Here is a 14,097-nt window from a genome sequence, read left to right as displayed (position 1 = left end):
GCTCGTTGGCAACGCATCTGAAGTTGGGTTGCATTCAATAATCGACAAATGAGTAATTGTTGTGTATCAATTTATTTGAAATATATTTGATCTATATATTTAATGCTTTCTTTCACATTAATAGACTATTTTTAAAAGGTTTAAGTGATGTAATGTTTGTAAAAAAAATGGACTTTGGAGTCTAATCCTCAATCCGTTCGATTGAAAGAGGGTAGAGCTTTCTCGTAGTCCTTAGAATTTCGATAAGTCATTTAATCAGAAAATTCACATTGGCGTTTTGTATTTAAAATTGCAATGCTCTTCCTCCAAACGTAAAGAAATAAATTTTGTAGAAGTTGTTTTTCTCAGTCTTTTTGTTCAGAACTTATTAAAAGAAAATAAAAATAATGTTTATTACATTTTTGCTCTACGTTCGTTGGCTTTTTTCCATCATTATCAAGAGCGTCTTTATAAGAAATTCCGGTAACAAAAATTCTTTTTATTTTCATTTAATAAATTTCGACCAAAAAAGTCCGAGAAAAACATCTTTAATAAAAAGTAAAAGATATGAATGCAAAGTAAAACCATGTTTCCACTAGAGCCCAATTCCACTTGATTTGAGATAATCTCAAAAACCCGCTTCCACTACGATTTATGCGGTTTTTATTTGTCAACAGTGACGTTTTTGACAATGTTTTTACTGTGATTAGCATTTTTATTGTGTTCAGCATATACATTGCGGTCAGCAATTAAGTTTGTGAAACGATTTTATTAAATTACTACTAAATATTATAAATTCAATAAGAAATTGTCAGATGTTAAGAAAAATTGCTGCCCAAAAATCCCAAAAATAACCGGTATTCAATGTAAACGCAGTGTTGCATTTGAATTTGGAAGGAGATCTGCTGCAAATCAAATAAGTAGATTTGCTCACATTGAAAATGTATGGGAAACCTCGTTGCAAAACACGAGATTCCCGAAATCTCGTCGCAAACTTAGATTTGCTCCAAGTGGAAACATAGTTTTAGATATGTATGCATTTATGTTTACGAGTTTGAGAAAACTTGATATACTATGCTTATTAAATGAATATCGTTTTTGCAAACCATTAATAAGTTTTGCCTTTTTCCTTACAGGTTTGTAATAATAACCGATTCTTTCATTTTCTAAACAAGTGACAAAACTATGGCGGGGAAATTTGAATATACGCTGGGTGTCAACGAATTGAAATCAAAAGATTTTCGTTTATGGCAATCACTCATTGGTGAATTCCTAGGTAAGTTGCCTTTTACGTATAAAGTTTTTGTTAAGTTGAACATACAAAATTAACAGTATGACAGCTTATTACCTTAATCTAATAAACATATTTTTCCTGTGACACCTCTTAGGAAATTTAATACTAAACTTTTTTGCCGTGGGTGCATGTACACAAAACGAAGATGGCACATTTAAGGCTTTGGCATTTGGCTTAGGAGTCTTTATGGCAATTACGGTAAGACAATAAATATAATATGTCATGGTGACCTGCATATGTCATGTAAAGCTGAATATGTTATATAGACAAATGTTTTATGGTTTCAAGCGATTTTTTTCTCTATTTTGTTGTATGTCTCTATTTTATTGTATAAAAAAGCGCATACATATAATTATTAAGGGTGATTTTTTAAGAGCTATAGAAAAATTTTTCAAATAAAAACATAAAATTCAGAACAATTCATGAAATCTTAATTTTAATCAATTGTACGGTCTGTATAATTAAATGCTTACAGATTATTTCATGCTAATGTTGACCGTGAATGTGCCTCCAATGGTCCATCTGCTTAGTCCATGTTTGGCAATCTCTTTTCAACATTTCGACCGGTATCTCACGAATAAATGCTTCAATGTTGTCTTCCAATGCTTCAATTGAAGCGGGCTTGTCTGTATAGACATGAGCTTTGACATAACCCCATAAAATATGCTCTAAAGGCGTTTAACCGCACGATCTAGGTGGCCAATTGATAAAATGTCCACCGAACTCGCCTCTCAATAAGTCCATTGTTACGCGAGCTGTGTGGCATGTGACACCGTCTTGTTTAAACCACATGTCATTCAAGTCCAGCTCTTGCATTTTGGACAAAAAAAACATTGGATATTATCTCACGATAGCGCTCACCATTCTCAATTACGTTACGATTCCCACAACTTTGAAGTAGTACGGTCCAATGATGCCACCAGCCCATAAACTGTACCAAACTGTGACTTTTTCTGGAAACATTGGTAGCTCTTGTAATGCTTCTGGAAGATCTTCAATCCAAAATCGATAATTCTGCTTATTTAAGTACCCATTGAGCCAAAAATGAACCTCGTCGCACGCATTTTGATAAGGAAATTCAATAATTTGCAAGACGATTCATGGTTAAATTATAGACCAAACTGAAGATGTTTGACCGTGAAACAAACACGAAACGTGCGTGCGCCGTTTAAACCAGTGTTGCCGAAAAGACAATAGCTAAAGAATCACCCTTTATAACTGTTAATTTCTACTTTCCACAGTACAAATTTAACATCAAAAAAAATTCACAAGAGTTGAATGGTCTGAAAGGAAATATAGGCTAGAGCATGTTTTAATTTCATTGCTTTTTTGGAGTAAGGAATGTTGTGAGCCGACACTCACTAATCCTATGGTACTAAATCATGAGGTATTTGAGATTAGATTACGTATGCCTAAGATAAGTTGAATGATAACCTGTTCCACATTAGAGGTATGGGGTATAAATATGGACTCTGGAATGACTTGAGATTTTGAAAAAAAATTAACGATATGATTTTTGCAAGGATTTTTAATGAAAGATATTGAAAAGAAGATAACATATACAGAATTTATGTTTAGCCCATTTAAGATCACTATCCCTTTACACTTTACATGGAAGAAGCACGGTTCTCTTATAAATTTTTTATTTTTATGTAGTATAAGGGAACCGTGCTTCTTCCATGTAAAGTGTAAAGGGGTAGTGCTCTAAAATGGGCTAAACATAAATTCTGTATATGTTACCTTATTTTCAATATATTTCATTAAAAATCCTTTTTTTAAAATCTCAAGTCTTTCCAGAGTTCATATTTAGAAAAAATATAGGACAATATCAATATTTAATATCAAAAATAAAATTGAAAATATATACTTTTATTAGTTTTTCCTATCTATTAGTGGGCCTTGAAATGTTCTAAATTAATATCTGTGATATAATTTTTTTCCCCCATCAAAATATCAGGTTGTAAGAGAGTGAAATTAGAAAAAAATTGGATAATTTTACGAAAAATTATAATAAAAATACCACAGGCAACTTTAAAAAAAATGTCCTTTATAATTCTTTAGAGATAGAGCGATCCGCAAAATTTGTTTCTTCAATATAAGTTAGTTACATACAGCAAATACATGCACATTATTAATCAAGTCACTGGTGGAAAAACGCAACACCTGTCTAAAATGGTTTAAAAATGTTTGGATTTTCGTAATTAACTCTCACAAAAACTTTCGCCTTAGTACCGTTATACCCCATTTCTTATACCATTCCGTTTAAGAATATTAGGCGCGGTCGTGGTGGAAATTTACCTGATGACCTTTTATTTAATGGTATACCTTCCACTTAATTATGATATAAACACCCGATCATTTATATCAAAAAATTTCATTTTTCTTTCAATACCAAAATAATGCCTCTTATTGGAAATCCCAATATTTTTGGGATACTGCAACCTTGCAGAAAAACAGTCGTATACTTAATGAAGCCTTAGAATAGGTTTACTTGACAGTTCAAGAAAGGAAATCTGTCAAATAAACCTATTTTATATCTGCATTAAGTTTTGTAAACACCAATGAAAATCTTTAAAATTAGTTCACCATTCAATTTTTACTCTTCAAATTTTGTTGATATCAAAATCAGATATTATCTATTCCTTCAGATCATTCTACAACAAATTCATTAAAATGGGTTCATTCTATGAAACAAACAGCATAAAATCATACTAAAACTTGTTTATCTAAGAAGTACATTTTTATGAATATAATAAAATTGTTACAGATTGTTGGTCATCTTAGTGGTGGACATGTAAACCCTGCTGTCACGATTGGAATGCTAGTAGCCGGTCGAATAAGTGTTCTTCGATCCATCCTATATATAATATTCCAATGTCTTGGAGCTATAGCCGGCACAGCAGCTATTAAGGTATGTACATTTATCAATCTGCTGAACACAAATATACATATATGAAATATACCTCTGCTTATGGTGTTTTATATACAGAAAAAAAATTAAAAATATTTTCTAAACGAAGACAGTTAAACTTTTGCTTAAACTTAATGAAAATAACAGCAATATTTTCCATTATAATGGAGATACATGAAATCGTGCATTTTGTATATTAAAGGGCCTGCCGAGAACTTAAAAAAATATTCAGTTTTGGTTATTACATACTGCCCCTTAATGGGAGGTTCGTGGGAAAATGTGTTTTTTAGCTCTAACAAGTTTAAATGAATGACTTAATAAGGTGAATTATATGACAGCTATTCTAGCGGTCACATTTTTGTGTGAAGTTATTTTTATATAATTAATATAGAATGAGCAGTCTACTAATTTCGCCATCCCATTTGTAACAAATATTTGTGTATGGCCCTAATGATGTCTTAATATAAAAAATTTATAACTCGATTTTTTTACTTTACAGAAGAAGAAAAAACCGCAATTAAATACTTAAAATTGTATATAATAAGAAAAAAATTTAATGAGATTTTAAATGTATGCTTCTTTTCAACAAAAATTGTATTAAAATGTTTGCTTTATCTAAAATTTTACGGATTTTGTTTTTTCTTCTTCTGTAAAGTAACAAAAAATCGTGTTTGAATTTGTATACCCTACACCACCACTGTGTTACAGGGTATTATAACTTTGTGCATTTGTTTGCAACCCTTAGAAGGAGACGATGTAGATTATTGATAAGTATACCGAGCGGCTTAGAATAACTTCCTGATTCGATTTAGCTATGTCTGCCTGTCTGTCTATCCATGTATTCTTGCAATCAAGGTACAGGTCGCAATTGCCTGTCCTATAAATTTCATAAAAAAAAATAAATTTCATAAAACTGTCATAAAATTTTTCACAAGTCTATTATATGGACGAACGCTGTTGATTAAAAAAAATCGATTCTGATTTAGATATAGGTTCCATATATATGCTTTCAACCGGAGTGACCTTTTAATGCTGAAGTAGCCAAAATTTTGGTCCGATCTTTAAAAATAATGAAACGTCGGAGCATTTCCTTTGTCAGCATTTCCTTTCACGTCAAAAAGGTACCGGCACTTAGGTGGGGACACTATACCAGAAATAAACCAACTTAGGGGAATGGCATAGGAAACAATTAAGGATTTTGTAAGTAGCACGGAATTCCAAACTTAGATTTTTGGAGCTAACTTTTTTCTGAATTTGGACTGCACTTATATATATATATATATATATATATATATATATATATATATATATATATATATATATATATATATATATATATATATATATATATATATATATATATATATATATATATATATATATATATATATATATATATATATATATATATATATATATATATATATATATATATATATATATATATATATATATATATATATATATATATATATATATACATACATATATATCCGATTTGTCTAAAATTTTGCAAATTAATTGCGGTTATAACTAAGATTCACATCAGTGTACGAGACTTTATCAAAAAATAACCGTTATTTCTGTTATGTTGGTACACATGTTTGTTATATGTGTCGTTATATCTGTCATTTTAGATTGTCACATTGTTTTTGACAGATAAAAATGTTAGTCGTGGTTTGGTGTGCTCTTCAATTTTGTACTATACAAAAAATGGATTAATGAAACTGTATAAAAATTAACCAAAAAGCGCATATCAGAAGTGTTTCGACGATTGGCAAGTACCGAAAAAATTGGAAAAATATCTGAGGTGAATTACTTTGAAGGGCACAAGATAGTTACTGATAAATATTTTAATATACAAAAAAAATGGAAAATAACGTTTTTTTTTTATCAGGCTCTTATACCCCAATATAAATGTATATAAACCTATCTTCTGATTGACTTATAGAGCACCTGGAAAACTGAATTATTACAAATTGGACTGGAATTTCGCATGTTACCTTCCATTATTACTTTCACTATCCTCGCCCAAATCGGGTATAGTCTTTATGTCTCATCCAAATTTTTGCCTTCGATTTCTATTCCTAAGCATCTGCGTGTCGCAATTTCTATCCGATTACAATTTAACTTTGCATATTGAGTTTTGTCGTAATTAGTTCACCGATCTTCCAGTTTGCCTCCTTCAGCAGTTACTGGGCGCTATTTTTATCCGAATATGGTTTTTCAGCTTCCATTAATGCACCATTTAGCTGCAAGAAAGCTTCCAAAAGTTTTTTCAAACGCGATTCATGATATTAGACTTATAAAATTCGTGCCAGCCGAACTTAACGTACTTTTTATGATTTATCTGATTGGCTTAAAGTTATAAACATTACTTTGTAGCTGTATATTCAAAAAAATTTGTTTGTAAACACGGTAAACATATTCGTTATAATAACGGCAAATGTATTCAGTAAACTCAACATTTTAATAATGGTAAAATACTCGAATGAACAACGTCTGCAAATCAAACAAATTTACTACCAAAATTCGTAGTCGGTGACCGCTTTTTTTTTTTTTTTTTGGCCTAATGGGTCCGCCAATAAGCAAAATATGCGTTATTGGTCAGATTAAAATCCACATATGCTTCACGAATCAACACTTCATCCACAAAAAATTACTGTTTGGTGCTGTTTGCATGCCGATGGCTTCATTGGGCTATACATCTTCAACGACGATGCCAATCGTGAGCACCATGCTCACTGATTATTTTTGGCCTGAATTGGTTGATATGAACCTGGAAGGCATGTGGTACAGACGATAAAGTTGTTGAAACAACTCAAATGGTTTGCGTTTTATTAAAAAAAATAATTGTCAAGTCCTTTTTGGAAAACCCATAGTAGTCTCACATTATACCAAACATTTATATATACCTTTTATATTTCATATAGACTCTACTCCATGATACCTACCATAATGGCTTGGGTCACACGAATCTAGCAACCAACATTACCGAACTCCAAGGACTTGGAATTGAGTTCTTTTTAGGTTTAGTTTTGGTACTAACCGTATTCGGAGCATGTGATTCTAATAAACCGGGTTGGTATTTTTAAAGCGACATATTTTGGTTTTCTTCCTTTCTACTTTCTTACATATATATAATTACATAAATATTTACAGATTCTCGTTACACTGCCCCCTTGGCTATTGGCATGGCCGTTACATTAGGACATTTGGGTACAATTAATTATACTGGATCTAGCATGAATCCTGCACGCACAATGGGTACAGCATTCGCCTCAAACAACTGGGATGCACATTGGGTTTACTGGGCAGGTCCCATTCTTGGAGGAGTGGCTGCGGCTTTAATTTACACACAAATTTTGGAGAAACCAGCCGAGGCCAAGGTTAGTGAAGCATCGGAAAAATACCGGACTCAAGCTGATGAACGTGAGGTGAGGGCTATAGGGTCATTAAAAACATAATCCATTATCCTTTTTGGCAATAATATTTTTTGTTTAATTTTCGAGCTAAAAACACACCAACACTGAACACTTTAGTACGTTTGTAAGTTATACACAGAAAGACGTTAAAAAACAAACACACGGATTGTATACAAATTCATCTTAAGGTTATAGGAAGCTCTAGAGTATATATATATATATATTTTTTTTTTAATTTGGCATATTGGACTACTAATTTTCTTATTTAAAAATCCAAATTCAAGTTTGAACTACTAATAATGTTATTCCTGCAAGTAACCATTTGTAGACTAACAAAAAACAGACTTGCATTTGAAATATTTTCAATATAGCTTCGCTTTGGTTGCGTAAATTCGCCTGTATTAGTATTGTATCCTCCACCATAGGATGGGGGCATACTAATCTAGCCATTTCGTTTAAAGATGTATAATTTTGATCGTCTCCACATACTGAGTCGATCTAGCCATGTCCCTCGATAAGAAATTGTTGATGTTTCATATATTAAAATTCGGCTTATGAAATTGCATTTAGCACGTTTTGATCTCTCTTATTTCAAAATATGAACGAAATATATTGACGTTAAATCTGGTTTATGCAACATGAAAATTACCCAAATTTTTATATACAAGTTTACAAGTTCTGAAAATTTTACGTCCTTATACACTAATTTAAATAAATAAAATTTTGATATTCTCTTGTTATCTACATAAACTAGAATTTTTACAAAATTTTGATTTTGAAATTATTTTTTTTTTCAAACCCATTTTCTTTTTCATCCGATATTCCAAATTAATTTGATATACTTCCCCTGTAACCGTTTAGCGTCACCGACCGTTAACGACAATTTAAGTTAAATTTCTTCAGCAAAGTCGCCTCTACCGTATAGCAAACGAAATTTGTGTGTTTTGGCTGATATAGCCGATTTTCTGATTTAATAGCTTCAAAAATATGTGCGTCCGTCATTTAATAAAAGCACTATATCATGAAAAAGGAAGAGAGGTGTCCACTTGAAATTTAGCACAGATCCGTTTTGACGGAGCAGTTCATTGAAAATTTTGTATGAGCCGTATTCATGTATATTTAAGTATAGCTCCCATATATTGTGATTTTACTTGCTGGCCCATACATTTCAAACTTTTATTAGGAATTGCTAGGCATTTAATACAAAATTATGACTTCCAATACGTTAAATAACTAAAAGCTACCGAAATCATGTATAGTGCGAGGTAAAAAAAGACTTTCATACGACAAATTTTGCAAACATTTGCCAATTAATTTAAAATTATCATTTCAGGCAATAAGTACATGAGGCAGGTATACCTAAATCTGTACCTACTGCAACGAAATTTACTATGAGTTGTTAGAGATGCAAAAACATCTATGTAGCAAATTTCGTTAAATTCGCTTCATAAACTTTCGAATTATGGATCCATAAGTGCAAATTCAGCTCGCATGTACAATAGATAGATGCTTATGAAAACCATTTTCAAAATTTCGGGAATATTGGTTGATTAACCTGCTTGCAATGGCAATGAAAGTGAAAATGGGAAATTTATCTAAACCTAAACCGATTTATATAAAATTTATGGGCTATAAGAGTCTTAAGAAAATAGTCTGTGCCAAATTGGTAGATAGATGTGCTCAACAAAACAATTGTAGTCAAAATCATTCGAAATATTTATGGTAGCTAATTTTTCTTATATAATGCACAACAAAGAATTTAATTATTTACTTTATTTTGTTCATCTCGACGAGTTCTTGCGATACAAGAAAAAAATTATATAAAAGTTATAAGTTCTGACACCCTGTAGTGCAGCCTGTGTCTCCAAAGAGCGCAAATGACAAAATGACTTCTACTATGACCTGAAATATTCATTCCAAGTATAGTCAGAATCGATCCACAACCTTATATAGCTTCCATATAACCTACTTGCTGACCCGGGCCCGCTCCGCTGCGCCTTCTTTTACTTTATATGGAACAAAAGTTTCCTTGGAATATTTATTTTCGACAATTAAAGATCTTTTAGTGAAATACCATGCAAACTTGACTAACAGTTTAACAATATAAGTGCCTTTATCTGAATCCCACATGATCTTTATTGGTCTACGAATTTAAGTTTGGATGTAAGGTGTACTCCATTCTTAAAATACGTCATTTATGCCCGATACTCTCATGATGTCTGATTTAGTGGTGTTTTCGGGGGAGATGTGGTCCCCCAGATACTTGGCCCTGAAAAAATATTAGCATCGTGCTCTTCTCCCAAATACCATTTATTTAAACCCCATATTGCCATTGGCTTAAGAGGAGTTTAAAGAATGAGACGTCCCCCAAACACATGGCCCTGAAATAGGTTATCAAATTCGTTTTCTAATATCAAATACCTTTCATTTGAACCACATATTGGCATGGTCGAAAATTTTTTTCCTTTGGGGGTATTTGGGAAAGGGGTGATGCCCTAAATTCATGGTCCTACATTTAGATATCAGAAACGTTTTCTTATCCTATATACCTTTCATTTGAGTCCCACATTGTCGTGATTGGTCTAAATATATGTTTGGTCGGTTTTAGGGTGGGGCGACTCCCTTGGTACACCTTCCGAAATTTGGATACCAAATTTTTATTTTTAGGGTACTATATGAGAGCACACAAAATTTCGCTTAAATCGCGCCACCCTCTCTCCGAGATCTGGCGTTTCTAAAATTAAGGTAAAGGGGAGGGTCCGCCCCCCTTCAGATATCAAAAAATGCAGTACCCTATTTTCACCACGGGGTCATTATTCACCATCCGTGAAAATTTCAAGAAAATCGGTTCAGCCGTTTCTGAGTCTTTAAGGAACACACAAACAGACCTACAAACAAACACAAATTGATTTTTATACCCTCCACCATAGGATGGGGGTATATTAATTTCGTCATTCTGTTTATAACTACTCGAAATATTCGTCTGAGACCCCATAAGGTATATATATTCTTGATCGTCCGTACGTCCGTCTGTCTGTCGAAAGCAAGCTAACTTCCGAAGGAGTAAAGCTAGCCGCTTGAAATTTTGCACAAATACTTCTTATTAGTGTAGGTCGGTTGGTATTGTAAATGGGCCATATCAGTCCATGTTTTGATATAGCTGCCATATAAACCGATCTTGGGTCTTGACTTCTTGAGCCTCTAGAGTGCGCAATTCTTCTTCGATTGGAATGAAATTTTGTACGACGTGTTTTGTTATGATATCCAACAATTGTGCCAAGTATGGTTCAAATCGCTCCATAACCTGATATAGTTGCCATATAAACCGATCTTGGGTCTTGACTTCTTGAGACTCTAGGGGGCGCAATTCTCATCCGATTTGAATGAATTTTATGCACGAAGTATTTTATTATGGTATCCAATAAATGTGCCAAGCATGGTTCAAATCGGTTCATAACCTGACATATAAACAGATCTGAGCTTCGAGAGGGCTCAATTCCTATCCGATTTGACTAAAATTTTGCATGACGTATTTTTTTCTTACTTTCAACAACTGTGTCAAATGAGGCTCAAATCGGTTCATAACCCGATATAGCTGCCATATAAACCGATCTGGGATCTTGACTTCTTGAGCCTCTAGAGGTCGCAATTATTATCCGATTTGCCTGAAATTATTATGGTCTGAATCGGTCTATACCCCGATACAGCTCCCATATAAATCGATCTCCCTATTTTACTTCTTGAGCCCCCAAAGGGCGCAATTCTTAATCGAATTGGCTGACATTTTAAACAGGTCTCCAACATATAATTTAATTGTGGTCCAAACCGGACCATATCTTGATATCGCTCTAATAGCAGAGCAAATCTTTTCTTATATCCTTTTTTGCCTAAGAAGAGATGCCGGGAAAAGAACTCGACAAATTCGATCCATGGTGGAGGGTATATAAGATTCGGCCCGGCCGAACTTAGCACACTTTTACTTGTTATATATAAGATTGCTTGAGCAACTACGGAAAGCATATCTTATTTATTTGTTGCCTCACCAAATGCGATCTATGGTGAAGGGCATATAAGATTCGGCACTGCCGAACTTAGCACGCTTTTACTTGTTTTATTTTAACCTAACCATTGTTATTTATGAGAACTACAGATTAAAATAACTTACTTACATACATTAGCCGAACTTTAAAATGGATAAAAATGCTCGATCTTTCCAATTTCTGACACCACTTTTCGAGATGTGTCCACTTAGTCTAGCCTTCGGACTTTTGTCTTCCCCTTATGAGTGCATCATCGGGTTCATTTTCCTTGCTGATATTCTTCATTAGTGCATATATTATATTTAACAATCCAGGCAACATTTCATCTGTTTTCGCAAGTACCCAAGAAAGGAAGATAAAATGAATGACTTATTCAAAGTTATAGTACCTGTCGCAAATTCAATTGTTTGAGTTGTCACTCTTCATGTTCAAAAGCAATATATATTAACACGTATATACTGGCTCTTGCCACTTTGTAAACCAGTTCAAACAAGTATTTATTCTAGCTCCCCCCAAAAAAAATTATGGATTTATGAACTATGTTTTTACATGCAATATTATAATACATAGATACTTTACTTCACTGGTGCCTTTTAATATATATTCCTTTTCTAACACAGATGAGAAAATTGGAAAGTGGACATGACTATGCTTAAATCCAGTGTACACTCCCTAAACTGAATATTACATTATTCTGCCTGATATCATCAAATGTGTGACAAAGATATCTCCCCGAAGTAAAGGATGTATTTGCGTACAACGAATGATGTATGATCAACAATTGTTTTAATTATTTTTTAAGATCATGAATTTAAATATGAATTTAAATACATAGTTATTGCAGAGATCACATTTGTTTATAACAGTTAAATTCAATTTCATTATAATCATTAAGCAAACTCTGTTAAAAATTGTTATTTGGAATAAGTTTATAAATTAAAATGTATTGAAACATATTTTACTAATTTATAACACTTCCATACAAAAATATGTACACAACATAATAACTGCATAAGGAATATTATTCAAATATTTTCTGCTATGCTTAATGCTGTACATATTTTTTTTATTGTATACAAAACAAATTAATAAATAAATAATGAAAGATAAACAGTGTGAGCTCGATAATTGCAACAGTTACGATAACGAAATCTCATGGTTAAAATTGGAGCAAATTAAAAATTTTGATTATTACGTAGGTTAGGTAACGTTAGGTTGAAAAGAAGTTGCGGATATTAATCTGTAAAAGTTACGTAGAGGTAACATAAAAAATACACAATTTAAAACCGTCTTTAAACAAAATGCATAAAAAAATGCCATCAAAACGAGCTTCGCATGAAAGTGTCAAAAAACCGTATTAATATACGTACTTACAAACAACGATCAGTTGTTATCATCGAGATCTCACTATACTTCGTTTCAATATCAATTTGTTAAACAGTCCTTAATAGCCTTACACTGTGCACCAGAGAAATGCAAGCGGTAGTATTTTTATTATTTGCGGTATATTCACAAAAATGCGGTGATAGTACCTATCGCTACCTCAATTAATGCGGTGTTATGCTCAGCTCACTGATATGAGTGGCGATCGTATGAATACTCGTATAAATTTTCATTGCTTCGCGTTCCACCGCTTTTAACATAGTCTTTGCCCATGGCGGTGTTATTAGTGAATGTAAGACGACGACGAACCATCCTCATCAAACCTGCATCAGCACAAAACATTGACTCGAATCATATTTGCGATGTGCCTTTTGCAACGATGAGATCGCCGATCTATTTTAACAAACATTTATTTTAATATTGCTAATATTTAATTTCGTTCCTGAATACTAAATTTCATAATTTTTTGAGATTTTTGAAAAACTTTTTATGTTAAAAAATTTTTAGCTTTCAACACTAGAGAACTGTTGTCGTTGTCTAACCTTCGGAGCAGTCAATGCAACTTCCAAAAAGATGCACAGGTGACATGTGTATACCATGGAAGCCATGGAAGCCATGTAGATAATAAGTTTATCACTACGAAGAAAACACATACGGTAGAAGAGAAGTGTGAAAGGTGTCAAATTTGTGTTAGTATCGTGTTTACATCGTTGGCACATTTTCGATATAAGTACAGCCAGGCAATGTATGGTCCTCGAAGCCTCCACAAAGTCTTTTTACCAAAGTGCCATAGTGGTTGGTGTGTTGTGATCTCTGGCTTTCCTTTTCCTTTGCAAAAATCTTCGATCTTTAAGCTCATCTCGAAAGAGAATCAAACGAAAAATTGTGAAAGAAAAATTATCTTTGCCCTAACAGGCCAAATTTGGTAAACAAATTTGTATTAATAATAACATGATGTATAACAAATGCGTGTCATTTTGATTAACAGGGTATCAGACAGAAAATTGTTACCAATTCAAAAGACCACATTTTAGTGTGTAAATATTTTTTATTTATCCGTGATCT

General features: G+C 32.7%; 1 protein-coding gene across 2 annotated transcripts in view; it reads left to right on the top strand.

Moving 5' to 3' along the window:
- LOC106092801 (aquaporin AQPAe.a) overlaps positions 1-12,760 on the top strand; it is a 76,339-nt gene extending 63,579 nt beyond the window's left edge. The window contains exons 2-7 of one of the 2 annotated variants that reach the window (XM_059364488.1): positions 1,116-1,255; positions 1,368-1,471; positions 4,041-4,184; positions 7,118-7,265; positions 7,347-7,573; positions 12,270-12,760. In XM_059364488.1, coding sequence (XP_059220471.1) covers positions 1,165-1,255; positions 1,368-1,471; positions 4,041-4,184; positions 7,118-7,265; positions 7,347-7,573; positions 12,270-12,305 — 750 coding nt within the window. In that variant the 5' untranslated portion in view covers positions 1,116-1,164 and the 3' untranslated portion in view covers positions 12,306-12,760. Of the gene's footprint in view, positions 1-1,115; positions 1,256-1,367; positions 1,472-4,040; positions 4,185-7,117; positions 7,266-7,346; positions 7,622-12,269 lie in introns of both variants that reach the window. The other variant, XM_059364487.1, reaches the window with a different exon arrangement.
- The last annotated feature ends 1,337 nt before the right edge of the window (positions 12,761-14,097 follow it).

Source organism: Stomoxys calcitrans, chromosome 3, assembly GCF_963082655.1.
Source record: "Stomoxys calcitrans chromosome 3, idStoCalc2.1, whole genome shotgun sequence".
NCBI lineage: Eukaryota > Metazoa > Arthropoda > Insecta > Diptera > Muscidae > Stomoxys > Stomoxys calcitrans.
The sequence above is the reverse complement of the archived record's forward strand: the minus strand, read 5'-3'. Positions and strand labels throughout refer to the sequence as shown.